The 24,226-nt window shown below is 51.0% G+C and overlaps 8 protein-coding genes across 9 annotated transcripts; 4 read left to right on the forward strand and 4 right to left on the reverse strand.

The window, feature by feature from the left end:
- Nucleotides 1-670: 670 nt before the first annotated feature.
- On the reverse strand, nt 671-2,225 carry AAFC00_002002 (uncharacterized protein; the record flags this gene model as incomplete). The annotated part of the gene is made up of 6 exons (XM_069341267.1): nt 671-1,223; nt 1,324-1,545; nt 1,632-1,715; nt 1,786-1,876; nt 1,933-2,029; nt 2,085-2,225. The coding sequence occupies 6 exons, from the start codon at nt 2,223-2,225 to the stop codon at nt 671-673; spliced, it is 1,188 nt and encodes a 395-aa protein (XP_069201338.1).
- A 1,323-nt stretch (nt 2,226-3,548) lies between these two features.
- AAFC00_002003 (uncharacterized protein) lies at nt 3,549-5,210 on the reverse strand (the record flags this gene model as incomplete). Its single annotated transcript, XM_069341268.1, has 2 exons — nt 3,549-4,498; nt 4,553-5,210. 2 exons carry the CDS (start codon nt 5,208-5,210, stop codon nt 3,549-3,551), a joined length of 1,608 nt encoding a protein of 535 aa, XP_069201339.1.
- Nucleotides 5,211-6,686: 1,476 nt separating this feature from the next.
- AAFC00_002004 (uncharacterized protein) lies at nt 6,687-8,449 on the forward strand (the record flags this gene model as incomplete). The annotated part of the gene is made up of 4 exons (XM_069341269.1): nt 6,687-6,939; nt 6,994-7,076; nt 7,132-8,236; nt 8,289-8,449. 4 exons carry the CDS (start codon nt 6,687-6,689, stop codon nt 8,447-8,449), a joined length of 1,602 nt encoding a protein of 533 aa, XP_069201340.1.
- A 1,066-nt stretch (nt 8,450-9,515) lies between these two features.
- AAFC00_002005 (uncharacterized protein) lies at nt 9,516-11,267 on the forward strand (the record flags this gene model as incomplete). 2 transcript variants are annotated; one of them, XM_069347971.1, is made up of 4 exons in its annotated part: nt 9,516-9,915; nt 9,968-10,081; nt 10,158-10,290; nt 10,352-11,267. In XM_069347971.1, the coding sequence occupies 4 exons, from the start codon at nt 9,516-9,518 to the stop codon at nt 11,265-11,267; spliced, it is 1,563 nt and encodes a 520-aa protein (XP_069201341.1). The 2 variants fall into 2 exon arrangements, with proteins under 2 accessions (XP_069201341.1, XP_069201342.1); XM_069341270.1 differs by having other exon boundaries at nt 9,708-9,915.
- A 2,325-nt stretch (nt 11,268-13,592) lies between these two features.
- On the forward strand, nt 13,593-15,230 carry AAFC00_002006 (uncharacterized protein; the record flags this gene model as incomplete). Its single annotated transcript, XM_069341271.1, has 5 exons — nt 13,593-13,708; nt 13,770-13,839; nt 13,890-14,039; nt 14,092-14,287; nt 14,344-15,230. The coding sequence occupies 5 exons, from the start codon at nt 13,593-13,595 to the stop codon at nt 15,228-15,230; spliced, it is 1,419 nt and encodes a 472-aa protein (XP_069201343.1).
- Nucleotides 15,231-16,121: 891 nt separating this feature from the next.
- AAFC00_002007 (uncharacterized protein) lies at nt 16,122-17,419 on the reverse strand (the record flags this gene model as incomplete). The annotated part of the gene is made up of 2 exons (XM_069341272.1): nt 16,122-16,418; nt 16,481-17,419. 2 exons carry the CDS (start codon nt 17,417-17,419, stop codon nt 16,122-16,124), a joined length of 1,236 nt encoding a protein of 411 aa, XP_069201344.1.
- Nucleotides 17,420-18,253: 834 nt separating this feature from the next.
- AAFC00_002008 (uncharacterized protein) lies at nt 18,254-19,651 on the forward strand (the record flags this gene model as incomplete). The annotated part of the gene is made up of 1 exon (XM_069341273.1): nt 18,254-19,651. The coding sequence occupies one exon, from the start codon at nt 18,254-18,256 to the stop codon at nt 19,649-19,651; it is 1,398 nt and encodes a 465-aa protein (XP_069201345.1).
- Nucleotides 19,652-20,887: 1,236 nt separating this feature from the next.
- AAFC00_002009 (uncharacterized protein) lies at nt 20,888-24,217 on the reverse strand (the record flags this gene model as incomplete). The annotated part of the gene is made up of 1 exon (XM_069341274.1): nt 20,888-24,217. The coding sequence occupies one exon, from the start codon at nt 24,215-24,217 to the stop codon at nt 20,888-20,890; it is 3,330 nt and encodes a 1,109-aa protein (XP_069201346.1).
- Nucleotides 24,218-24,226: the final 9 nt, after the last annotated feature.

The raw sequence follows: 24,226 nt of genomic DNA on the forward strand, positions 1-24,226 counted from the left end.
TACACTACGAGTTCTCTTTTGTATTGTTATCTTGTTCCTATGGCTGAAGTTTATAGTTATAACTCAGTCTGTTGGACTCTAAAAGCAGAAGAAGTCTGACTATCGAATTTCATATTTGACCCATTATCCATAGTTTATATAAAGGTGAGAAGAAGGGTAGATACGACTATTTCAATTGAACAACCGAGTACTATTTCATGAGAGGATCTTATATTCATATTCCTTTGCTTCCTTCCTGAAGAAATGTACAACCGAGTCTTGTTCAGCGGCAGGTCACCGATGGACTGCGCTGCTAAAAGAGCGCGACCATGCGGAATGGAGACAGAAGCAAAGCGATTGCTGATATCAGAGCAGAGCAGAGCATATCTAGGTAAAGTAACATACAACCAAAGGCAATTGGAATCATGATATTGGTGTAGTAGAGGTAAACTGTATTTATTCATATTTTTCCAAACTTCGTTTCCAAGATATATATGTATATCGTTAAAAAAAAGCTCATCAGTCCAAACAAGTAACAAGCTCTTTTTTTGTCCTTTTTCCAAGATCGCATCTTGTGTTCCTTTTCCGTTTGCTATGTATGTACATTGAGTGATGAGATACATCAGAGGGGGAAACAATCAGACCAAAAAAAAAGCAGACCAATGACTCAGATGACATGGCATCATAGCATCTATAGCTCGGTCTTCTTGCCGTCGCTGACGCTCAGAGGACCGTTCTTGACCATGAGGGTCATGACCTCGTAGAGAGCATCGGCAGCAGCCATGGTGGTGAGTTCGGCGTTGGTGTCGTAGGCAGGCGCGACCTCGACGATATCTGCGGCGACAAAGTTGATGCCCTCGAGACCTCTGATGATGGTTCGGAGCTCACGAGTGCTCCAGCCTCCGGTCTCGGGAGTGCCAGTGGCGGGGGCGAAGGCAGGGTCGAGAGTGTCGATGTCGATGGAGAGGTAGACGGGGTTCTCGTGGCCGACGCGGTCGTGGATCTTCTTGATGATGCCCTCGGTTCCGATGGTGTCGATCTCGCGGGCCTCGACGATCTGGAAGCCGACGTAGCCGTCGTTGTCGTAGTCGGACAGGCCGGAGAGGGTGGTGCGGATGCCGGCGTGGATGTTGGTGTCGTTGCGCATCAGACCCTCCATGGCGGCGTGGTAGAAGTAGGTGCCGTGGTTGATGGAGGCGACCTTGGAGGGAGCTCCACCGAAGACCTTGGGCTTCCAGGTGTCCCTGGAGAAAAGAGGGATGGATTAGCATATTGTTCCTCTTCTGACGTGGGAAAACGTCCTAATGCTTCTGCTATAGAAGATGAGTTTGGTTTAGCACTTACAAGTGAGAGTCAAAGTGGACAACAGTAATGGGTCCGTATGCCTTGTTCATGCTGCGGAGAAGAGGCAGGGTGATGGTGTGGTCACCGCCCATGGTGATGACACGGGGAAGAGTCTTGCCAGCCTTTGAGATACCCTTCATGTGTGCATTGGTGGCGGGCTCACGCATGAGAATGCTGTTGTGACCCTCCTCGATCTGCTGAATCGCCCACTCATTGTCATATCTGTTTGGAATATGGTAATCAGTACACTTGATCAAGCATGTACTTGCCGAGCTGTGACTTCTCGGGATATTTCGAATGCTACTTACGAGGTAACGGGAATGTCACCGCAGTCAATGACCTTGGCCCAACTGTCGAAAGGGTTGGCTGCGAGAGGGACGTTGTATCCGCCGCTGAAGCGCACTTTGCGTGAGCCTTAATATCATGTGCATGGCGATTAGCCCGATCTGATCTTGAACATACTATAGATTGAGACGGCGAGAACCTTGTCTGATACCGCTAGGACCGAAACGAGCACCAGGACGGTAAGAAGTGCCGGTGTCAAAGGGAGCACCTGTGGGATAGATTAATGACGTGAACAAGCATTCAATTTATAGATCAATCGCTCACCAATGAATGCAATATCGTACTTCTCGTGGTCGCTGGCAAGGCAAGGGTGGTAGTCAATGCGACCGAAAGTAGAGATGCCAGAGAAAACAGAGTCGGCCTGATTCCATACATTAGTCTTTCGAATAATGAACGTCGGGCCTGGTTTTCCATACCTGCTTTCCACCGTCTCCGGGAAGAGAGTTGTACCACAAGCTCTTCAGAGGACCGGCAATGGGTTCCTGTTCATGTTCGTGGTCACCATGAGCAGCAACGGTAGCCGCAAGTGCCGCAACGACAGCAGTGAGTTTGAGCATTTTGTATGATTACAGCGAGGAACACAGCAGAGAATAAGAAGAACCTTGCATCGAACAGGAACTCAAGAAGAGGGGAAATCGACAGCAATATCTACTTGTGCCATTGGCAGCGTATGGGCCCATCGACCCAGCTCGAGGTGTTTACCTAACCATAGCTTGTAATGCTCTGATTGTGAGCTAAGCTATACTTGGGAGCTGGGAACGATCACTGTTTACCACAATGACGTCTATTGTTCCTGGCGCATCCCTGTCATGTCGAAGGTCCAAACCCAGCATATGGAAGAGAAGTACAGAATGAATATGCAAGTCGACCCGCTATCTGCGGCCCCGCGCTGACACATGGTGATAAGGTACGGCGTCGTGAACGATATCTGTGTCCCCACCCACACAACCGTTCGACGATCGGAGCGGCTGGGTTTCCAAGTTGTTCGTACAGATCAGGTACCGAGGAGTTACTGCCCCAATTACTGCATCTCGCCTCCGCAGCTTCGCTAAGATACCAGAATCGCAGCATTGATAAGGCATCGAGAAGCATTTAGATCTTCGGCCCAGAGTTGTACCACATAATCGCGTCGGAGTGTTGTCCTTGCTCTTTATACCATTTATCGTCATTGGTCGAGGGCTTACACTTCTGCACTAGCACTGTTTTTCATAACACACGAATAGCTATGCAGAGTGATGCGGTGAGACGGAGTTTGTCCCCGATTCGAGGAAGGTACTGATAGATGGCTACCGACCTTCTGACTACCCAATCTCTGTCCTGCGATAAGGCTGAATGCGAACATTACAGCATTCGACAAACGGTTTTATCAATTTTGGGATCGGGTTAAGAAAGGTCGGAGCGCGTGTTTCTTTTCCTCTTCGTCCGGGCTAGACACGGAGGTGACATATCATGCTGATCTACAATGGGCGGGCGACCCTGGTCGGTATTGACTAAGAGCTACACATACCTATGACATCTTCCATCTACGCATCTCAAAGCACAGTGCATGAGATGATGCGCAGGGATAGCATTGACATCGCATGACTGTGGAGTGAGTAATCACGATTTGCTATAACTAGTTCGGGGCATCGGGATGGTCTTGTGAATGCTTGTGCTTTGGTTTCTATCAAAATCAGTATGCTGGTATAATGGTGTCAAAGGTCGAGGATCACCAATGTAGCTATATACGAGCATCACAGATATGTAGCACCCTTCGCGGGATTTGTAGCGCTATCACGTGGAAGTAGTGAGTTGTAAAGACATTTGCTGTCAAAAATTGGGCCTCGCAACACCGACATCATATTGGAACAATTTTCATTGCACACATAAGGCAGATCTATCTATCTTCGCTCCTCATCCTGGAAGCCATCCACATCGTTGGCATCTCCAGTAAGTCCGCTTTCGACCTGCTCCCCTTCATCCATACGCTCAAAAGCTCTCTGCACCTGCTTGTCCCAATCACTCCAGGCAACGATGACCCATTCACCGATTCCAACAATGTATAAAGCGATACACTGGCCGACCCAAAGGCCAGCCAGACCCCATCCGTGAAAAGCCAGATGGATGCCCAGGGGCAGCGCTCCGCAGTAATAGCTGACAATGTTGACGATTGCACCAACATGTTGACGACCCATGCCTCGTAAAGATCCACCACATGATCCATTGAGACCATCTGCAATCTGAAAGAGGGCCACGTAAGGCATGACCTCTGCGGTGAGCCTGATGACGTCCACGTCGTCGTTGAAGATCTTTGCATAAAAGTTTTTGACACCCATGAGGACAGCCAGAACCACTGCGCCTAGGATCATGGAAAGCCATGCGGCAACGTTCGCAGCGCGTGCGGCACCCTTTGCGTTTCGGGACCCGAGGAGGTTACCAACTCTAGAAGAGGTAGCAACACCGACTCCGAAAGGGATGGTGTTCATGACCTGATCGGTGGTCATAATGACACTTTGGGCAGCGAGAGGGATAGTGCCGAGTCTTCCGGCAGCAAGTGCCACGATTTCGAATGCCCACCACTCCGTACCAACATGAATGACACCCAGAAGAGCGAGTCGGGCAAACATGCCAATATTCTGTACACACCTTTTTGACCAACCTCCCCAGCATTCCCATCCCGAAACAAATCTTGCATAAGCCAGAAGCATGAAGAAGGATATCCAGTAACATATACCTGTCGCCAAAGGAGCACCTAGGAGGCCCATCTCAAAGGTGTACACGAAGAGATAGTTCAGACCAGCGTTGAGAGGAGAAGTAATAAGAAGGACGTAAGTTCCGGGTCGCATAATTTCTGCACTCGATAATTAGTTACTATCAAATGACAAACCGCTGATGGCGCATTTACCTTGTGCCTGGAGGTACTTCTTCATGCATTCGAAATATATGTAACCAAGTCCACCAGGAATAAGGACACTCAGAAACTTGCTTGAATCGCGAGAGAGATATTCGTCTTGCCCAAGCAGTTTGAACACTGGCTCAGAGCAAAGCCACAAGACAGCAACAGGAATATACATGAGTCCAAGGACCAGGAAACTGCGCTGCAAGATGATTCCGAGGTCATGCTTGTCCTTACTGCCAGTGAAACTGGCACTAGCCAGAGTGTCGATTGCAGTCGTTCCACCGAGGCCTATAAGCCATGCCGTTGCCATTGCGAACATATATGAGAAAGCCGCTGTAGCCAATGCTTCTGGCGAAAGGCGGCCAACCACTAGAACAGACACTGTCTGTAATGAATTCTGCAAGGCGTATGCAAGAATGACTGGGATAGATCCCTTCAAAAGCACCCAGAATTCGGCTGCGATCGCCTTCACCTTGGACTGGCTATCGTCATCATCATAATTTGTATCAACAGTGCCTGCTGGTGGTTCGTCGTCGGGTTTCGGCAGTAAAGTCGTATGTTCATTGGGTTCATCATTCGTGTTTATATCCGACTTTGACGGCCTTCGAAGGAATTTGGGAAGCCATGAGTGAGCACTCGCGACATTGTCTTGACGGCTTTCCATGTTGAAGGCAGTACGCAGCGAAGTCGATTACCAAGAAAGCTGAAGCAGGAAGAGAAGGGCAGACCTGTACATATCATACACTTAACACATTTACGAGAAGTCGAGGTTAGCGGGCAAGTGGTCCGCTTTCTGCAGGTCAACCCGACTGAGATCAGGTTCGCAGGCACTGATATGAGTATAGCCGAAGACTAGCACTGCTCTGCGATCCTCGTGAATGTGCATGTAAAGTCCACACGTAACACAGATTCTGCCAGCGCACGGCGAACACTAATAGAAAAAACAAAACGCTCACCCTTGCATATCGGAAGACCTTCTCAAGGGCAACAACGGCTCGAAACTTTTAGTCACACTATGAGCAAGGTGTGCAAACACCACTGACAATGTGTTGTACCTTCAGGTGCCACATGTGCGATGATTCCCACGACTCGAAGTGATGTTGAGCCCGGGGTGGGGAGACACGCTAAGGCCAGCATAGTCAGGTACCTGGCTTGTCAGAAACCCAAGTGGGCTTATCGGCGGCGATCATTGGATTTGACTAAGGCCCATCGCTAATACACTTCACGACATGCGACTGGCGGGCTTGAATTGTAATGACCATCACTCTCATCCAGTCCCTGTATTTCTTTATCTCGATGTCGATACCTTCCTGTCCCGAACAGACATCCAAGTCATGCTCGTCAGAGGCTGTCGTGTTGCAGCTGTCTTGTGGCTGCATCGATCTATGCGTACCTTGTTCTGCCGCTCACGTACAGCTCGGTAATCTTGCGATACTAGCAAGCGAATACCAACCCAATTGTAATAGTGATTCGTACATGCATAGTCGAGTGCCCGCTTCTTTTCGGCGTCGTACGAATCCGCCGGGGTCTCACCAGACTTTTCCATTCGAACGTCTCCACCTATAACGCCAGTCGAGTCAGTATATGATTCGTGGATATTGTACAGTGTATTTACCATACTTGGCTCTATAGTAGAGTTTGTTAGATGCCTTGCGGATGCATTTGCCGTTAAACGGAACCTCGGGGGGGATTTCTGCTCGTGCACGTCTCGCACAGACATGGAACGGTCAAACCTTACATGATCGGGGCCGCAGTTCGCGGCAGCTCAAGCCACTTGGAAAGTTAGCGCTTTCACAATACAGCCGCGATGGTCAGAGATAAGGATCACTCGTTAAATGTTGAAGTGTTTAGCTACGCGCATGCGGTGCACCAGGGGCACTAGATGGGAAGCGATCTCTTCGCCACGAGATTGTGTCTGGACCTATGTCCAGTGAAAGTTCTGATTAAAAGAACCCGTTGGCACGCCTGATCTTCCGACAGAAGCATTTAGGTAAAAGCAAAGGCCTATTGCCTTGTCATATACTCGCATCTCCCTTGTCTATGTTGCTCCGTGAGCACCGGCTTGAGTTCCTCTTATACTGTTAATACTTCCTTCCTCTATCGTATCAGTAACGCAGATCTGGAAGAGTGCTGCTAAGCTATGAGCTTTTCATTGACCTCGTCGGATGACGAGAAACGAATGAGGACCATAGATAATGAGAAGGCTGTGACGCCTGGGTCAGACGGCATCGACAGGCGAACCTCCGAGGTCACCAAAGAGGGCGAAGTCATCAATGCCTCTGGACACAGAGATCAATTGACTCGCCAGTATGGCCTGCTCAGTATCTGTGGTCTTGCTTTGACCATTGACAATGCATGGGTCGCTCTTGGAGGTTCCTTGACCATTTCTCTAGGTAAATAGATATGTTCTCCCACGGGCGTTTAACTCTGACTGACTGATTGAATAGTGAATGGAGGTCCTCCTGGCGTTCTATATGAATTCCTCACGGCCTGTGTCTATTATGGCTTCATTGGCGCGTCTATTGCCGAGGTTAGTTGCAGTGATATCGCGTTTGAGTAGGACTTGGTTCACTAACTAAGAGAAGTTGACGTCCTCCATGCCTTCCGCAGGCGGTGTTTACCACTGGGCCTCTGTCACACCTGGCCCTAACTGGGGAAGGAGCATCGGGTTCTTCACAGGTTGGTTGAATTGGTTTGGCTGGATTTTCGACGCAGCTTCGATCGCATATATTCCTGCCAACGTCCTGGTCCAGATGTATGCAGTCTTCCACGATGATTTCGTCGTCGAGGCCTGGCATACTTACGTCGCCTTTGTGTGCGTCACTTGGCTTAGTTGTGCTATTTGTATTTTCGGCAACCGCTTCATCCCGTATCTGCAGCATATCGGGCTCTTTTTGTTACTCGCCGGAGGTCTGATCACCATCATCGTCGTAGCCGCAATGCCCGAGAAGCATGCAAGCAATGCCTTCGTATGGACGGATTGGAACAACACATCTGGTTGGGGAGATGGCGTGGCTTTCTTGACGGGCGTGTTGAACGGCGCTTTCACCATCGGCACTCCGGACGCCATCACGCATATGGCAGAGGAGTTACCAAACCCCAAGACCGACATGCCCAAGGCAGTCGGAGCACAGATCCTGCTCGGTACCATCACCGCCTTCATCTTCGCTATCGCCGTTTTCTATGGCATCAATGATCTTGATGCAGTGTTGAACAGTTCGGGCTCTTTTCCTCTTGCCGAGGCATATGCTCAGGCCACTGGCAGCAAGGGCGGCACCTTCGGCCTCCTGCTCATCTTGTTTCTTTCCGTCATGGTCTGCGTTATCGGCACTTTCCTTACCTTGGGCCGTATCTTCTGGGCTTTGGCTCGTGACCGAGCGACTCCGTTCCACTCATTCTTTTCCAAGGTCGACGAGAGACTCTCCTGCCCTGTACCTGCAACAGTCCTTACCGCAATCATGGTCACTGGGTTCGGAGCTATCTCTCTTGGCTCGGCGACAGCATTCAGCGACCTCGTTGGCTCCTTCATCATCCTGACAACCGCAAGTTATTTCCTTGCCATCTTCCCAAACCTCTTGACCGGACGCAAACACCTCAAACCAGGCCCATTTCACATGGGCAAACTTGGATATGCCATCAACGCAATTTCTTGTGTGTTGATCATCTTTTTCGACACTATGTTTTGCTTCCGTAAGTCTCCATCGGTTCGAGTTGCATGGCCTGAGCTAACAATGTTATTTAGCATACGGAATGCCTGTCACAGCCGACATCAGCTTGATGAACTGGAACTCAGTCATTCTTGTTGGCATCATTGTCCTCATCAGTGTTTGGTGGCTGGTCTATGGTGCACACAAATACCCTGGACCAAAGATAGTAGGCGTGTACACTCAAGGTGTACAATAGTTTGCTCTTCTCTCGTATACCCGCTTCATGTTTTAATTCTAGATCTTTCACGTTACGTACAGTCTTTCCGATCGAGCTTCAGTTGACCGAGTACATCGACCATTCGTTACCTCCTCCAGCCATCGTTACCGCATATGTTTTTCGAATATGTCCGATCAACTGCAAGTACTAGTATAAGAGCATCAAGAAGTTCAGCACGCGATCAGGGAGTGAAGTTGCAACAAGCATTGACTGTAGGTAACGGGTGTTGAGTAAGAGTTTCTGATTTTTACATAATGACTTCTACGAGCCGTACCGCTATACATGGCGGGAAGTCTCTCCGTTTCGAAGCACAGGTAAGGTATGGGGAAACGTAACGTAAAAAGCTTCTTTCAATTACATCTGGTATGCGAAACATAGGTATTCTGCTACACAGTGTTCTACATCTGCCCATTATTACGCACGATATCTTTTTCGTTTGCGGTGCGGCATGCTGTGCAGTTTTGGCACAAGCGTTTCATCTCTGTGCACATCCTGAAAAAGCAATTACCCCGTAATGTGGAGGTGCATATTGCGCTGGGAGAGTATTTCGCATTGGGTTGTACAATGCAGGCAATTCTTGCATCAAATCACAGATTGATGATAGGATCAAGATTGTTTCGAAACATCACAGATACGGCGATCGCTAAGGTACATCTAGGCATCACAATTGTTGACGTCTTGGTGTTGCTTTCGGTGTTCGTATAGCGGAAGTGGATGCGAACTCCGAGATAGGGCTAGCTGAAACGTTATACCGCGGACGATGCGTTATCGTCTATCATTCACCTACCGCATGTGAACATACCTTAGGCACACCATATTCTTTCCCAACCCCTTATTATTTACGATTCCCTTCGAACAATTGGGTCACCAGTATGTTGAAGTGAGGTAAGCAGTTTGGAGCATTCTAGGCTGTGCCCACAACTGCACCATAATCCAATTGCTCCTCTCTGCAATTCTGTCGCCCCTCTGCATTATGAAGAAGAGCCCGGGTGGGACGTCCATTTCATCTGAGAGTCTTGTGCCGTCGAACGGGAATGTCGAAACAATGTCTAAAGACGTTGTCCATGTTCAGAGTGATTCGACGACTGAAGAGACACCACTGATCAACCACAAGATCTCAGAATCCATCGCTAGTGGTAGCCTCGACATTCCACACCCTCACTTAGTGACGAACCCACGCGGCATTGTATACATATGTATACTGCTCGCTATCTTGCTACAGATCGGCGATCAGTTGATGGAAGTGCCCTTCACGCGCGTATATGAAAGCATATACTGTTACAAATATTGGGAAGTCCATGATAGCTCTAAGCTGCTTCAGGGTAGAGACGTGGTAGGACCTGGTGCGATTGGTGGTGTGAGTGAGGCACTCTGCAAGATTCCCGAGGTACAGGCAGATGTGGCAGCTCTAATGGGCAATCTAGCCTTCTTCAATGGCATACCTTGTAAGCATACCATGCCTTCGAAAGCAGAATGTAAAGCTAACGCTGTAGGAAGCTCTGTTGCTTGCGATTCCCTTTGGGATCTTAGCAGACAGCTGGGGGAGGAAGCCCGTGATACTGCTTGGTCTATCTTCATTCCCACTGTGCGCAGCGTGGATCATGTTCGTCTGTACGTGTTACATGTGGCAGGCAGGAAATGGGCAACCTTGTGGCATCTCGTGGAAATCTTGCTGACATCCGCGCAGGTTGGTTCTGGCAGTTCTTCGACATCCGGCTTATCTGGTTATCGTCGTTACACGGAATCATGGGGGGCTCCTCGACAGTGGTCACCGCTCTATTCCTGACGCTTTTGTCAGACTTGGTCCCAGAAGAGTCCAGGTAGGTTGTAGCTGATGTCTGCAAGGCATACATAGACTTGCTGACCACGAAGCGAACTTAGAGCCACCGTTTTCCTCCAAACACACGCGGCTACCCTTGCAATGAGCTTCGTTATTCCTCCTCTTGCAGCATCTTTGATGGTGATTGATCCTTGGATACCATTATTTTCGGGACTGGCTGCTCTTACTTTCTCCATATTTTTGATGTACTTTATTCCGGAAACCATCCACCATCATCACGCATCAGTTTCTGGCACGCAACAGAGGGAGCCACCGGAAGCTGAGTCCACTCGTTCAACCTGGATTGCGCCACTCAAGGCAATGGGTAGACTCCTTCTCTCAGATTGGCGTGTGTCGGGCCTCATTGCTACATTCACTTTCCAGTCTTACTCGACATCGTGGACGACAGTACTTTTGTTGCAATATGCGAGTACACGATATCGCATGTCTCTCACTAGAGCTACGTTCTACGTGTCACTTCGAGCTGGCTTCACGGTCCCTATCTGCCTTGCCTTGACACCAATCGTTGCGAAGCTGTTGCTGAGCAAATTTGGTTACAATGCCAAGCAGAGAGATCTTGTCCTAGCCCAAGCGTTGACCGTACTGACATGCTTTGGATGGCTGCTAGTTGCTTTAGCTCCGACCATTGCCATGTTCGTGGGGTCTTTACTCGTGCTCACTCTAGGGTGTGGCTATGCTACGTTTCTACGCACGGTCATGACAAGCCTTGTCGCTCCTAGCGATGTCGCAAAATTGTATACTGTTATCAGTGTTGTGGACACAGTTGGCATGATGGGTGGAAGTCCATTGTTCGCCTGGTTGTTCAAAGTGGGCCTGAACATAGGTGATGGTGGAGCAGGCTTACCATTCTGTTGTCTAGGCATTTTCTACGCTGCATGCGCCGGTCTGGCTTTCTGCGTCAGGATCAGAAAGACTGACCGAGGCGAGCAGATAGATGAAGAGTTCACTGAACCTTAAGTACTGACGCGATCACCAGATCGACCAAGACGTGTCAGGATGAAGCTGCTCGACTCATTATGTTTTAATCGAGACTTTATCGATGATATTTTTGCAGTATTCTCCCATACCGAGTGCTGACTCTCCGTGCAGAGGCTCTGGCTTTTGAAATCTCACATGCAATGAGAGCTGTGATTGGATGGAGTATAAGGTGTCTTACTCGACGAAGCTGGTTCTCCACAAGAACGTTTGCCTCTCTTTCCGTACGAGTAAGGCTCAACGTTTCCATAACGGACGATTAGTGGAGAGCATAGGATTAATAGCGTTGGACTTTTCCGACTCTACACGCTCTTTGCGAAGCTCGGAGTAAGGTCCCGTATGCTTCGTCTCGAAGTACGTTTAGCAACGAAGTCCTGCCGTAGATGATCTTCAGGCTTGGCCCGTGTGTAGCATCAACAGTGGAGTGGTCGCCCGTATAATACAAGAAACACGACCTGAACAGACATGTGGCAGATATCAATCAATCTGACCAAAGTACCGAGGGAATCCTCAAGAGAGCGCAGACCATTCGGCACTAAACATTTGACGAGTCCAATTGTATGTGCAGTGCAACACGAGCCCAATCTATTCGCGACCTGATCCTGTCCTGACGGCTATAGAAGAATGGAATCGGACAGGACCGACTGCTTGGCCGCATGTACGAGTACATCATCTCGGGGATATATCCCTGATAGTGATAGTGGAACAGGCGTTCGGGCCCAGTATGTGCACGTGGAATAGATGATCCATCGGCTACGACTACGATCATGCTAATCACACAGTAGACTGTCCAACACAAAAAAGTTCGAGGGCGATGACCTCGCCTGATAGCTGGAACCTTGTCGAGGGTCCGACATAGACGTTGCGTTCACATCTATGTCAAAATCTATGTCAACAGACCCTGAGTCGTTCGAAAGAAGTCCGACTCGGCACATTCCAGTGCAGATCCGACAATTCAACAACTTGGAATAAATACGATTGGACATGGAACATTGTTGCACGTAAAAGACATACGTTTGGGACGTAGATAAGACCAAGCGGATCACGCGATATGGCCATTGCACAAAGTCTGGATGGGAACGTCCTCCCCACGTTCAGTAGGGACCAACAGCCAGAATAGAGTTTGTGCAATTAGAGTTTTGGCTCGCAGAATTAGCAGCCAATGCCACGCGTAGTGCCCGCATCCAATTACGGCGCTACGCCTGCAAGTAGAACTTCTTGATACCGACTCAGCATGCCGTCGAACTCTGGACAAGTCAACTGGAAATGAGCTTGGTCTCGCGACAGCAGGGATCTACGGCTGAGTAAGAATGCCTGCGAGTCATTGAGTGTTTGACCAGATCTTGATCGCGCCAATGTGCTAAACGGCTTCCAGTCGCATGGAATCCATCAATATGCTGCTTGCGACAGCATTTGTTACTCGACTCGTGCTTTGGACGATCCTGTGTCTCACGGCATGACGCTGCATAACCTTTGGCGTTGCAACTTCTGTTTTGTGGGCATGGGTCTGGGACTATTGCAAGCCAATGATCCTGGAAGCCGTTTTGAATTTCTTCTTCCATATAGAACAATCACGGACCTTACTTTGGCTTAGGGGCTATTGTAGGTCGTTGACCCCTGCACCCTTCTTTCAGTACCGGCCGGACCTTGACTCTAGCCGCCACCAGAAGACGATCAGGTCGACCTAACCTCCGAAGTTGCTGAAGGCTGAACCTTGAGGTCAATGTCGCGAGATCATGTTCTGACCGAGCTCATGCAAGAAAGGGGAATTGCCATTGCAGTTTCAGAATCAATTACACTGCGACCCTGCCCTATCTAGGCATGCTGGAAGGATGATAGCGGCAGTGCGGCATTCTCGAACCGCGGTACACCATTAGGGAGCTGAGTCGCGCTCACCTTGAGCCGCACTCACCAGGACCCGCACGAACCAAGAACAGTAAGGGCTACAAAATTCCCTTATCATCAATACATCAATGCTAACAGCCTTGGAATGGCTAGACGTCGTGCGTGGTCTCAGTGTGGCTTACCTATGGAAAACGGTGATCGTTTCCAGGTACAATAGCAGTTGCATCGACATCCCATGCTTCAGACGGTTTGCTCACTTCCCAGCCCGTAGCATATACTTCTCTACGCAGTGAAGTGGGATCAGCGTTACACACCGCTCGCCCAGATATCCATGGACATGTCATAGCTCTATTGCGACATACCTTTTCTATTTTCTCCATTGACATCTCAAGCTAAGCAAGTTCATCACTACAAGGTCGATCCCCGGGATCGTTGCGGCTGGGAGCTGCTGTCTATCTCAGTATGTTCATTCTTGGGAGAGAAGAGACTTTGTCGTTCGACAAGAGTTTCCAAGATGAACTCACAAGGGAGTCTTGGACTATGTACGCCTTGGGCATGTTATTCATAATGTTGAGATCGTAAGTGCAGTTATTCGTAAAGCCTCGAGTACCATAACATGTTACTGAATTCTCTGATCAGGTTTGCGCGGATACGGCGGAATGGGATCAAAGGCCTGGCGCCGGATGACTATTTGATGTGGGTGGCCGCGGTGAGTCTCTTTGGCTGTATATCTTTCGAATTGGTCGCTGAATCATGTAGGGTTGGTACACTATATTGGTGGTTTGTCTGAATGTCATTGCCGCTGGCGGCGGAAGCAATCTCTATCCGCCGGACGAGTTCGACACTTTCAGCCCCTCAGAAATCAAAGAACGAATAAAGGGATCTAAAATTGTCGTTCTCTCGGAACAAGTAAGGGCTGCGCTTCTGCCGTATGGACACACTTGCTGACTACTCTGCTCAGTCTATGTTGAACATGATTTACACGCTCAAAGTGTGCATGCTTTTCATCTATACGCGCTTGACGCTGCAGCTCAAGCACCAATTGTTTGTCAAGGCATTGGCGGTCTATGTAGCTGCCGGCTATGTTGGAACGCAGCTCGCCTTTTTCCTTGCATGCAGGCCGTTCACAGGCTACTGGGCAATGCCTCCACCGAACCGTAAGCATCGCCTGATCACATCTATTGACACATTAGGCATACTAAACTTGTGGTAGCCCAATGCACAACGCTGCAGAACTACGCTATAACGCAGGCGTGCTTCAATATCAGCTCCGATGCCTTTATGCTGGCAATATCTCTACCACTATTACTCAACACGACGCTACCGGTTAAGCAGAAAGTTGTCTTGGTGGGCATCTTCGGCATGGGTCTTTTCATCATCATAGCTGCAATTCTCACCAAAGTTTTCAACCTCGCAGATCTATATAGCACGGTCTATATGCTGTGGTATGTGCGAGAATCAAGCGTCGCGGTCTGGGTGACGAATCTCCCACTCATCTGGCCTCTGCTCCGCGAAACCTTCCCCATGCTTCGCTCCTTCACCCCCGGCGCGCGCGCCTACTCTAGCTCTGGTCACCACAATTCCCGCACAAGAGGACTGGGCTCAAAACTCGGATTCTACGGCCACGGCACGAATGCACGGTCCAATACCGCATCAGGAGTGCCAGGCGGCAGCAGTACCACAAAAAGCGGTACAAAGATCTCGACGAACCGGAGTTTCGCACTCGACACGTTGCGCAGCCATAAGAAAAGAGGGGTACTAGAAAGCAGCATCAGTGTCGACAGCGACGAGCGCGAACTCACGGGCAACGGAAGCATCAACGGCGGCAAATTCCCGGCGCATGGGGGCATCAGCACCGAAACCACCATCGACGTCGAGGAACACAGCCTGCGCAATCTGGAATCCGGAGAGTCGGGCCTGCCCTCGGATCTGCATCAGCATGGATGGGAGCGAGACCCGGAGGATGTGAGAAGATACCACGTCAGGATCCGTGGTGGCGACGTAAGAGGAGACTCTGTGGTCCTGGGATCCGCATCGCGAACGCCGCCCGAAAGCGGCGCATATCTCGAGCCGCCTCCGGGGCGGAAGCCATCAACTTAACGTCGCGTTTCTTGTGCCACCTCTCGCTGTTTCATTTCCTTCTATTCTTTCGCCGCTCGGCGCATTAGGGCCCATGGCATTTTATTATCTTTCGTGTCCATGTTGTTCTCATTCGTCCCGAAAGAGCGCGGGAAGAGGAAAAGAGGGAAGCAAGAAGACGAGAAAAGAGAGAGAGTCAATCGCCACTCCCCATTCCCCTTCCCACAAAAAAGCATATCTGCTCAACGAAGCACAGGAGAGCTCTTCCTTTTCTTTCCCAATTTTCATCTACTTTTCAGAGCATCTTACCATTTCTATTCTCATAGCCTATTTCATGGGTCATTGTGTTTCAGCGAGGGGTTCACGCGAGTCTTTGTTTTATTCTTCCTTGTTATACCATTGTCAGCCTGAGTTGGCGTCATAGAATTAGTGGGATAGAGATTATACAGTATATGATGAAGTGGCAGGATGTATGAAAAGACGATGATGTCAACCTCTCGCCTTTCAGTATGTTGTTCCTGAGTGATTCTCTCTTTCTCGCTTTTGCTTCACTGAGATTCGTGGTGTCTATCGTCATCGGAGAAATGAGAGTTGTTGTTAGTAAGTGGCTCATGTGAAAGTGGGTTTCGAACATGATTGAAGCTGGCTGGGCGGTTATGTTAATCCTCTCACTGGCATGTTGCGATTATGATGGCGAGTAGACAGGACCAAAGTCATCAAAGTCACTGGGATAAAGTCAAGGAAACAAGGGAAATTATAACAATTTAGTCATGACTTCGGACACCGTCATGTTCTTCTGTGCCCCCTCTCTATAGCTGGTGCCGAACCTGCATACCTGCACAACCTCGAGTGCTCTGAACCCTCATCGACGAGGTCACGAACTGCAACAAGAAGGACGACAGTAGAGAAACATCAAGAGACCTCCTCGATCAACCTCGCCGCCGCCGCCCCCCGCCGTCTAGGCCCCGCCCAGCCCGTCCTGAGCGCGTCTCCGAGCGGCTGGTCTTTCTCGAGCCACTCCTCCGGCACGCCGAGTCTGATGCCTTTGCTGTTCTGGACGTAGCGGACGAGATACGGGGTGGGTTTGGGCAGCTCGCCGTCTTCGTCTTCCGAGGGCGTGGCGTCGGCGGCGGCTTGTGCGGCGATGATCTCGGCGCGCGTGCGTCGTTTTGGAGCGGGCTTTTTGAGGAGCTTGTTTATTGTGTCCATCTGGGGAGCAGGTTTAGCTGGGGGATGCTTGACGGAAAAAGATATGCGAGATCGGGGTTTACCTTTTCTTCTTCGTTACGTTTCTCTGATAGGTTCTTTCTGCGTCTGGCCATCTCGGCTCTACGCATGGAGATTTCCTCGGCGGTCAAGTGTTTCTTCTTCTGAGCTTCGTTGGACAAGGCCATCAGATCCCCTTCTTCCCTGCTGTCTTCGTAGGCGGCTCGTTGTCTTCGGGTCAACTTGCTGAGGTCGGGAGTGCCGTCTCGCGTGACGCCTTCTTCGTCGTCGTCCAGATCGCTCTCCTCGCGGTCTTCTTCTACGTCTTCGTCGAGGACCTCCTCTTCGTCGTCCAGGTCGGATAGCTCGTCATCGTCTTCTGCTTCTTTCTGTTCGACAGACTTGAGGGGACCCCTTGCGGGTGGAGGTGCCACGGCTATGTCGGCCTTTTGCTTGCCTTTGGTTTTACTTGTAGTCGGAGCAGTGACTATGACCGGTGGCGGAGGATGCGGCTCGTCCATGTCGAGTTCATCGCCCTCTGCGTCTTCTTCGTCACTGTCGTCGACGCCGGCTTCTTCGTCTTCGTCGTCATCGTCTGCGTCTTCATCCTCGCCGTCTTCGTCGTCTTCTTCATCCTCCATTTCTTCGTCTTCGTCATTGTCGTTCTCATTGTCGTCGTCGTCGTCGTCGTCGTCGTCGTCGTCGTCGTCGTCACTGTCTGGCTCGACGACGGTTCGTGGATTTCGTGTCGCTCTTGACGGTCGTGGAGGGGGATCAGGAGTCTCGGAGTCGGCATCTTGTCTGTTGAAGTCAGATGGCAGATCGCTGCCGGAGATTGCCTGGCGTAATTTGCTCGGGGGAGCTTTGACTGTCAGCCTTATCGACGGGTGTGATGCCGTGTTTGACGATGAGTGTTGGATTGTCGCGGATGAACGTGCGGGTGGGCTGTCAGTCGGTCTGGTTAGTTCTGGCTTACGCGGGCGAAGGGAGCGCGTCGGTGGCATTTGGGCGGGAGCAGACGGTATTGACAGGAGGTGGTGGTTATATCAATGGTATGGGCGCAGAGCAAGAACAGATGGGATTGTGGATGATGGAAGCGCGACACTGTCAATCCAATCTACGAAGCGAGGAATGTGCTCAGGCTCAGGCACAGGCAACACATCAGGCTGATTTCCCCCCTTCCTCTTATCAATCGTGTGACAGTCACGTAACTTGAACAGCATCGTCTCGGATGTTTGCACGACACTCACGACGCACACACCCCTCATGGGTGTATGGCTTTCCATGTCGCCTAGGCATGCTGCCATCGGCACTTGTTGCACCAGGTGGCGCATGTGATACCAAAGAAAGAAACAGGAAAAGACTATCGAGAGAACAAAGAAATTCTGTCTGACATACCTACTACCATTGGATCGGGAGGCACTCCCCATGTCAGAGCGCGCTGTGGGGGCACCGTCGGGACCTTTTTGTCGCTTGTTGACCGATTGAAAGGACATGTCTGGATATTCAGTGATGCAATCGTAGATGTGAATGTTGTTGCAAATGCGATTGGCTTCATAGACGCAGCTCCATCCCCAGCCTGCGATACGATACAATGTCCAATTGCGTACCGCTCAAAGCTGGTCGCCCGCGCGCTTAGTCAGCCACCTCTATACCATCGGCCCCGGACCTCGGCTCGGCGTTTAGTGTTGATGAGATGGAGGAGAAGGTAAGGTATGACATCGATCCGGGTCTGTGATCAAGCGTGTTGCTCTGGCATAAGGTACCTTGATCACAGCACTTATCTCTGACGGCCAGAAACAACAATCACGAGCGAATCTCTCAAGCATCTCTGAATCATGGCCGACCGGTTGAAGCCACGACCTGCCATACCTGCGTGGCAACGTGCACAGCAGCCATTGACACCCGCCGAGACTAACAGTAAAGCTACCACAAACATGTCAGATCCTGACCAGGTTGGCGCAGCTCCCGAGCTGGAGGCTGATTCTCATGGAAGTAGTGGTCACAGTCGCGTTGACCCTAACATATCGAGAGATGCCGCCGAACAAGGACACGATGCCAGCGAGACCGCACCCAAACATACAACAGGCAACGCAGCGTCCGATAATACTCCCAGCACGGATGGCTCAGACGTGGCAGCAAGACAGGAATTTGAAGCCAGCAAAGAGACACCAAGCTCTCCCACCGAGCCAGATCAGGCGCCTAACAACGCCGCAACGACGGACGGCTCTGATATAGCAGCGAAACAAGAGTTCGATGCAAGCAAGACGGTCATCGACCAAGTCCGCCAATTCCTGAACGATCCCGGTGTCAAAGGCGAACCAACAGAAAAGAAATGCAGCTTCCTCGTGTCAAAAGGGGTGTCGAGAGATATCATCGACGAGGTCTTGGCCGACAGCGTGCCTTCCTCATTCAGTCCCTCTGAATTTCAAAACAGCTCCGCAAAGCAGTCACCGGCACCGGTCCTGCCAAAAGATATCCCGCCCATCGTGACATATCCCGAGTTTCTCGTACAACCGCAGAAGCCGCCGCCGTTGGTGACGGTCAGCCGTCTGTTATGCACCGCGTATATCACCGGTGGTCTGGCCGCCACGATATACGGTCTGTCGCAGTTCCTCATTGCTCCCATGACGGAGAATCTCACTGAAGCTCGCCATGACTTTGCCTCGCACACTTCTTCAGGCTTGACCAAGATCACGGAAAGGCTCAGCGGCTTGGTGTCAGAGGTGCCTACTACGACCAAGCCGAAGGCGGGACTCGACAACCCAGACGACGTCGACAACGACGACGACGCCGAAAGCACAGTATCCGACCCCACGGAGCTGTTCCATCGCGACATCGGCACACAGACCTCGTCTCTACCATCTCCAGGGGACGATTCGTCATCATCATCCCTCGGATCCCCAGAAACTACACTGACAAAGCAAGAAACGCGCCTCAAGATCCTGCACTCACATCTCGACGAACTACTGCAGCACTCGGAGACAAACGGCTCCACAAACGAAGACATGCACAACGACATTGCCGACTTCAGACAGTCTCTGGACGACATGATCTATTCGCCTCCGTCTTATCAATTCACTAATGATAGCGCATATACTCTGCCAGGCAGCAACACGCCGAGAGGCGCCGACAAGAAGGACGATGCTGTCGCTGCGTTCAAGGCGGAGATCCGTGGTGTCAAGGGTGTCTTGTTGAGTGCCAAGAGATTTCCGCCTGCCACTGCTGTGCGATGAACATGATTGACATGGTTCGAAACGCACAGCATCTCATATGATTCAGCAGAACATCTGCCCTGTCAAGAACGACACTAAGGCGTGACGAATTCCAGTCTCAGTGTATCACAACAGCACAAACCAGTCCAAGTCAATCCAGCCAACCAACCAGGTGAATGACCGATTGCGATTCCCAACCCATCAATCAGGCAGGAAGCCTAATTTCCCATCTATCCATCTATCCGTCAATTCGCGACAACGAGCCCCAACATTCCACAGACCAAAAGGCTCAAGCAAGAAACCTCTCGCCCATCGTACGCATGCCCCTCTAAGCAACCTCCAAGAGGCCATGACGCCAGGCTCGCAGAAGGAAAATCCAAAAGGAGAACTTGCGTGGTCGAGGATCACGTATGTACCACGTGTACGCATACATGCCGATCGAAACTCCAGAAACTACTGGGTACTGGGTACTCGATGTTCGACACTCGACACTCGACACTCGACACAACAATGACAGAGAGCGCAGCGCAGTCGAGCTCCTTGCGTTCCTCCGGACAAGAGACTCTCGGTATCGTGCCTGGAGTAAAGATGTGTCGTTGACGTGCCCAAAGCGCGCAAGGAGATTGGCGGAAGAGCCCAGAAGGGGACAACTGGAGTAGGGGTAGCAGAGCGTTGGAGTAATCGATCAGCGCAGAATCACATCAATACAACCCAGATCAAATCAAAATAAAACCAATTCAAACCAGGCAGACTTACCTGCCGTCTGACTGACTACCAGACTGCCACGATTCTGTTTAGTAAGTCACTCATGTGCAGAGATTGAATCTGGGAAGAAGACAGTGTGTACTATTGACTACGACTACTACGACTACCGCTGTTGATTATCACCAAGACTACCACTTTAACCACCCCTACCTACTGTGTATATAACCAAGGCTAAGTAAATGAAAAAAGCGGTGACTTCCACAAAGGCAAAGTGACGCAAAACAAAGCCACTCGAAGTGTCCAACACGAGCAAAGAGCCTCGATCCGACCACTGAGACACGATTATGTCAATGCTAGCCGTGCTCACCTACCCCAAAACCATGTGTCATAGCATACCACCTGATGAAAGACTCCCCTGAGAACGCCTCCCTTTGGAACTCAGCGATGTTCTGATTGTCCCGGTTTTTGATTGTCTTTTCTCTCCGCGATTATTGGTTGCTGACCCCTCGTTTTAGTCCTTTTATTTAATTGTTGTGTAACTCCATTACTCTCTTATTCTTCTCCGCCTGCAGGTCTCGAGGCCGGACGGGTAGGTGCAAAGGTAATGGCGCCGGTGCTGCTGAACACGGGGAGCTGATCCCTGCTGACGCCTCTTCCATGGGGATGTTGTTGCCATCCTCTAGGATCAAACGCAGCACCATCGTCTTGGCCTGCGTTACTACCGTCTGGTCGTGCGAATGATGACGAGGCTACTGCGTCAGAGACAACCATGTCTGGGTGGACTATCATGCTCTCTTTGATCATGGACCTGATGTCTCCCTGCTCATTCTCCATGTTGCTGTTGCCATCTGGGTGGCTTGGCTGTGACTGAGAGTCGACTTCGGTGGATCTGGGGTTGAACTCGTATTGTATGTATCCATTGTTGTTCCCATTGTTGAATCCTTGACGGCCCTGCGAAGGGTAGATATCTATGTTCTCTGTCGGTGTGTGGATTTGAGACATGGATGTTGGTGTGAATACAGGCGGGGACACTGCGTGACGGTTGTCATCTTCCAGGTAAGTCCCCGATGCTAGATGCGTAGATATATCGTCTATCAGTTGCTTCGGTAGTGCCGAGTCCTGCAGCTCCAACACAGCAGAGGCGGGCTCGATGATTTTCTCAGGTGAGGGCTGGCGCACTGTGAAGTCCGGAACAGGCGATGCCGACTCTTGTTTCACTGCATTGGATGAGACTTTTGTCTCAAGTCGCGGTGGGGCTGTGGGTTCCGCATGTATTTGCGCCATGTCGACGTCTTTTCGTACCGGGGCCTTATCAGAAGGCCTTTTCATGAGTCTCGACCTAGCCCTCTCTTCTTGCTGCTGCTGCTGCTGCTGCTGCTGCTGCTGCTTCTTCTCTGCCTCCAGTCGCTCCTGAGTCTTGCGTTCCGATTGCTCTCTTGTGCCGAGCTTAAGCATTATACGCTTAGGTCCAGCCACAGGTTGACGGTCGGAGCTTTGAGATTCCGTAACACTGCTCCCAAGAGAAGCTACCGCTGCGCTCTCTTTCACCTTGCCCGATGAGGGATTCGCCAGCGCTTTCGTGGGTGTGCGAGGCACTGGCGAGGCTGTCCGCGATTCTTGTTTCAGTGCTATAGTTGGTCCACGAGGATTGCGAGCTTTGGCCTGGATGGGCTCTCTGGTAGATGCTCGCGAGCTCGCGCGCGCTGGAACTGGCGTTGTAGACCTACGTTCCTGACCAGCCGATTTGGAGCTGAACACTTGACTCAATCTGCTGGCTGTCCGCGTAGGGGGACGTTCAATTGAAGGTATTGGCACATCGGCAGAATTGTGCCCTGGCAGGTCGTGAATTGTCTGCCTTCTCAGCGCATCCGTGATAATATCCATGTCCGGAGCGGAAGTGGGCGCCTCTTCAGGAGGCTTGGGTTTACGACCTCTGAGCTGTCGGCCTGTATCAACAGGTATTGCGGCAGGACCCGACATTCTTTCCTTCTTTGCTCTGACTGGGGCAAGATCCTCTGGCTTGTAGCTCTTGGTCTGCCTGTCGGTTGGAATCAGAAGCTTGCTAAGCTCGTGCGTGGCTACTATCCAGTTCACCTCAGGCGGCGGCACGTATCTGGGCGGTGACACGGGTGCTGCGCGGAGAGTACTTGATATTGTTCGCTTGAAGGTTACCGGATCCACCACTTTCTGTGTGAATGATTCTGTGGGCGTCGCATAGGTCGGCAGCTTTCCAGTTCGCTTGGTTGGCGGTGGTGGGGGTGGTGGAGGCGTGATATAATTCTCGAGCGCAGTAATATTTGATATGTGCCACCAGTCAACGTTGTACCCAGAAGCCTGCTCGCTCTTGACTTCTACAGGCTTGTCGATTCCCATGGCAACGATGTTCATTCTCTGAACGGCAGACACAACCTCATTCGATGCAGGACCGTCTTGCGACTGGCAAAGTCCTGACAGATGGCTGAGAACGCCACTGGTGAGAGCTCTGTCACTGTAACCTCCTTCAAGAACGGAGATGACCCGACCATCCACGGCAGTCCCTTCTTCCTGGGCGAGCTTGATCACGTCGCTGGTGAAACGTGCATAGAACTCAGTAGGCACGTTGACTGCATGTCTCTGCATGCCCGCACCTTCCCACTCGCTTGCGTCGAATCCTGCAGAAATGAAGATGGCAGCTTTGGCAGGGACCTGCTTTGGCGTGGCCTTTATTCGCTGGGTCTGACGCTTGAGGAACGCTCTGGCTTTATCCAAAAGTACGATATACTTGGTTTCGTACAGGTCCCAGAATTCGTCCATGGTCGTCCAGGGCTCGAGATGGACGTTCCAGATGGACTGGTTATGCGCGTTGTCTATACAGAGACTTGCGTTCTGGACTTTCTCTTTGTCGCCCCATTCACACGGATAAGAGTTGATATCGTGCATACTGTAATATCCGATGGCTGTTTTCTTGCTGAAGGGTGCACTTTTGGGCATGCCGGCGCTCTTCGTGTTCCTCTGCCAGGTAACATCCTGAGATCCGTCGCCATGGTGGAGGTCAAAGTCAAAAATGACAGCGTGAGTGAGTCCGTAAGTCTGCGCCGCGTACTCAATGCCGACATGGACATTGTTGATCCAGCAGAATCCCGATGGCCAATCTGACGAGCAGTGGTGGCCAGGGGGTCTAATGGCGACGAACGCGCGTTTCGGCGAATCTGCAGTCGGTGCAAAGACCTGGTCGACCGCATCGCACACGCCACCCAAGGCACCCTCGAGCGCATCGAGCGACTCGGCGCAAAGATACAAATCGCCCTCGTGGAAGGTCGGCTTCTCCGTGTCCGAGGGAGGAAAGTCATCTTGCCTCGCCAACTCTTTCATTCCCAATGACAACCTAGCGCCGGCGGAGTCGCACATGAACTTCAATTCTTCCATCCATTTCTTTCCATGCACAGCGACGACTGCTGGTGAGGTGATGCCAATCGAGCGCGAAGACTTTCGAATCTTGAAAGGAGGTTGGGCGCCGTGGTTCCTGTCAGGGTGAGGTGGGTAACTTCCTCCTTTGTGGCGGGAACCAAGCCTGACATATGCTGCCGACACTCCTAGTGCGCAGGCAAGTATGCGCTCCGGTCTCTCCACAATCATGCTCAACGACGACTTGGTGGTCTTGGGTCGGGAGAAACGATGTCCATAGCAGGCATCGTGTATTATAACAACCGTCTCTGCAGTCGCCGTCTCGTTTTCATGCGCTGCTATATCCTTGGCGAAGAATTCGGAAGCGACAGATGCGGCAGTTGCGACCGGGGGGCCAGCTTCCTCTTTTTGGGAGGGAAGAACGTTGGAGTAAGACGAGAGTGCGGAAGGCGCGCGCGCCAGGTCCATGGACGACGGAGGTCTTCGAGGCGACGACATTGCTGGCGA

The sequence above is a fragment of the Neodothiora populina genome, assembly GCF_041146345.1.
Source record: "Neodothiora populina strain CPC 39397 chromosome Unknown canker_contig_14, whole genome shotgun sequence".
In the NCBI taxonomy this organism is placed as follows: Eukaryota; Fungi; Ascomycota; class Dothideomycetes; order Dothideales; family Dothioraceae; genus Neodothiora; species Neodothiora populina.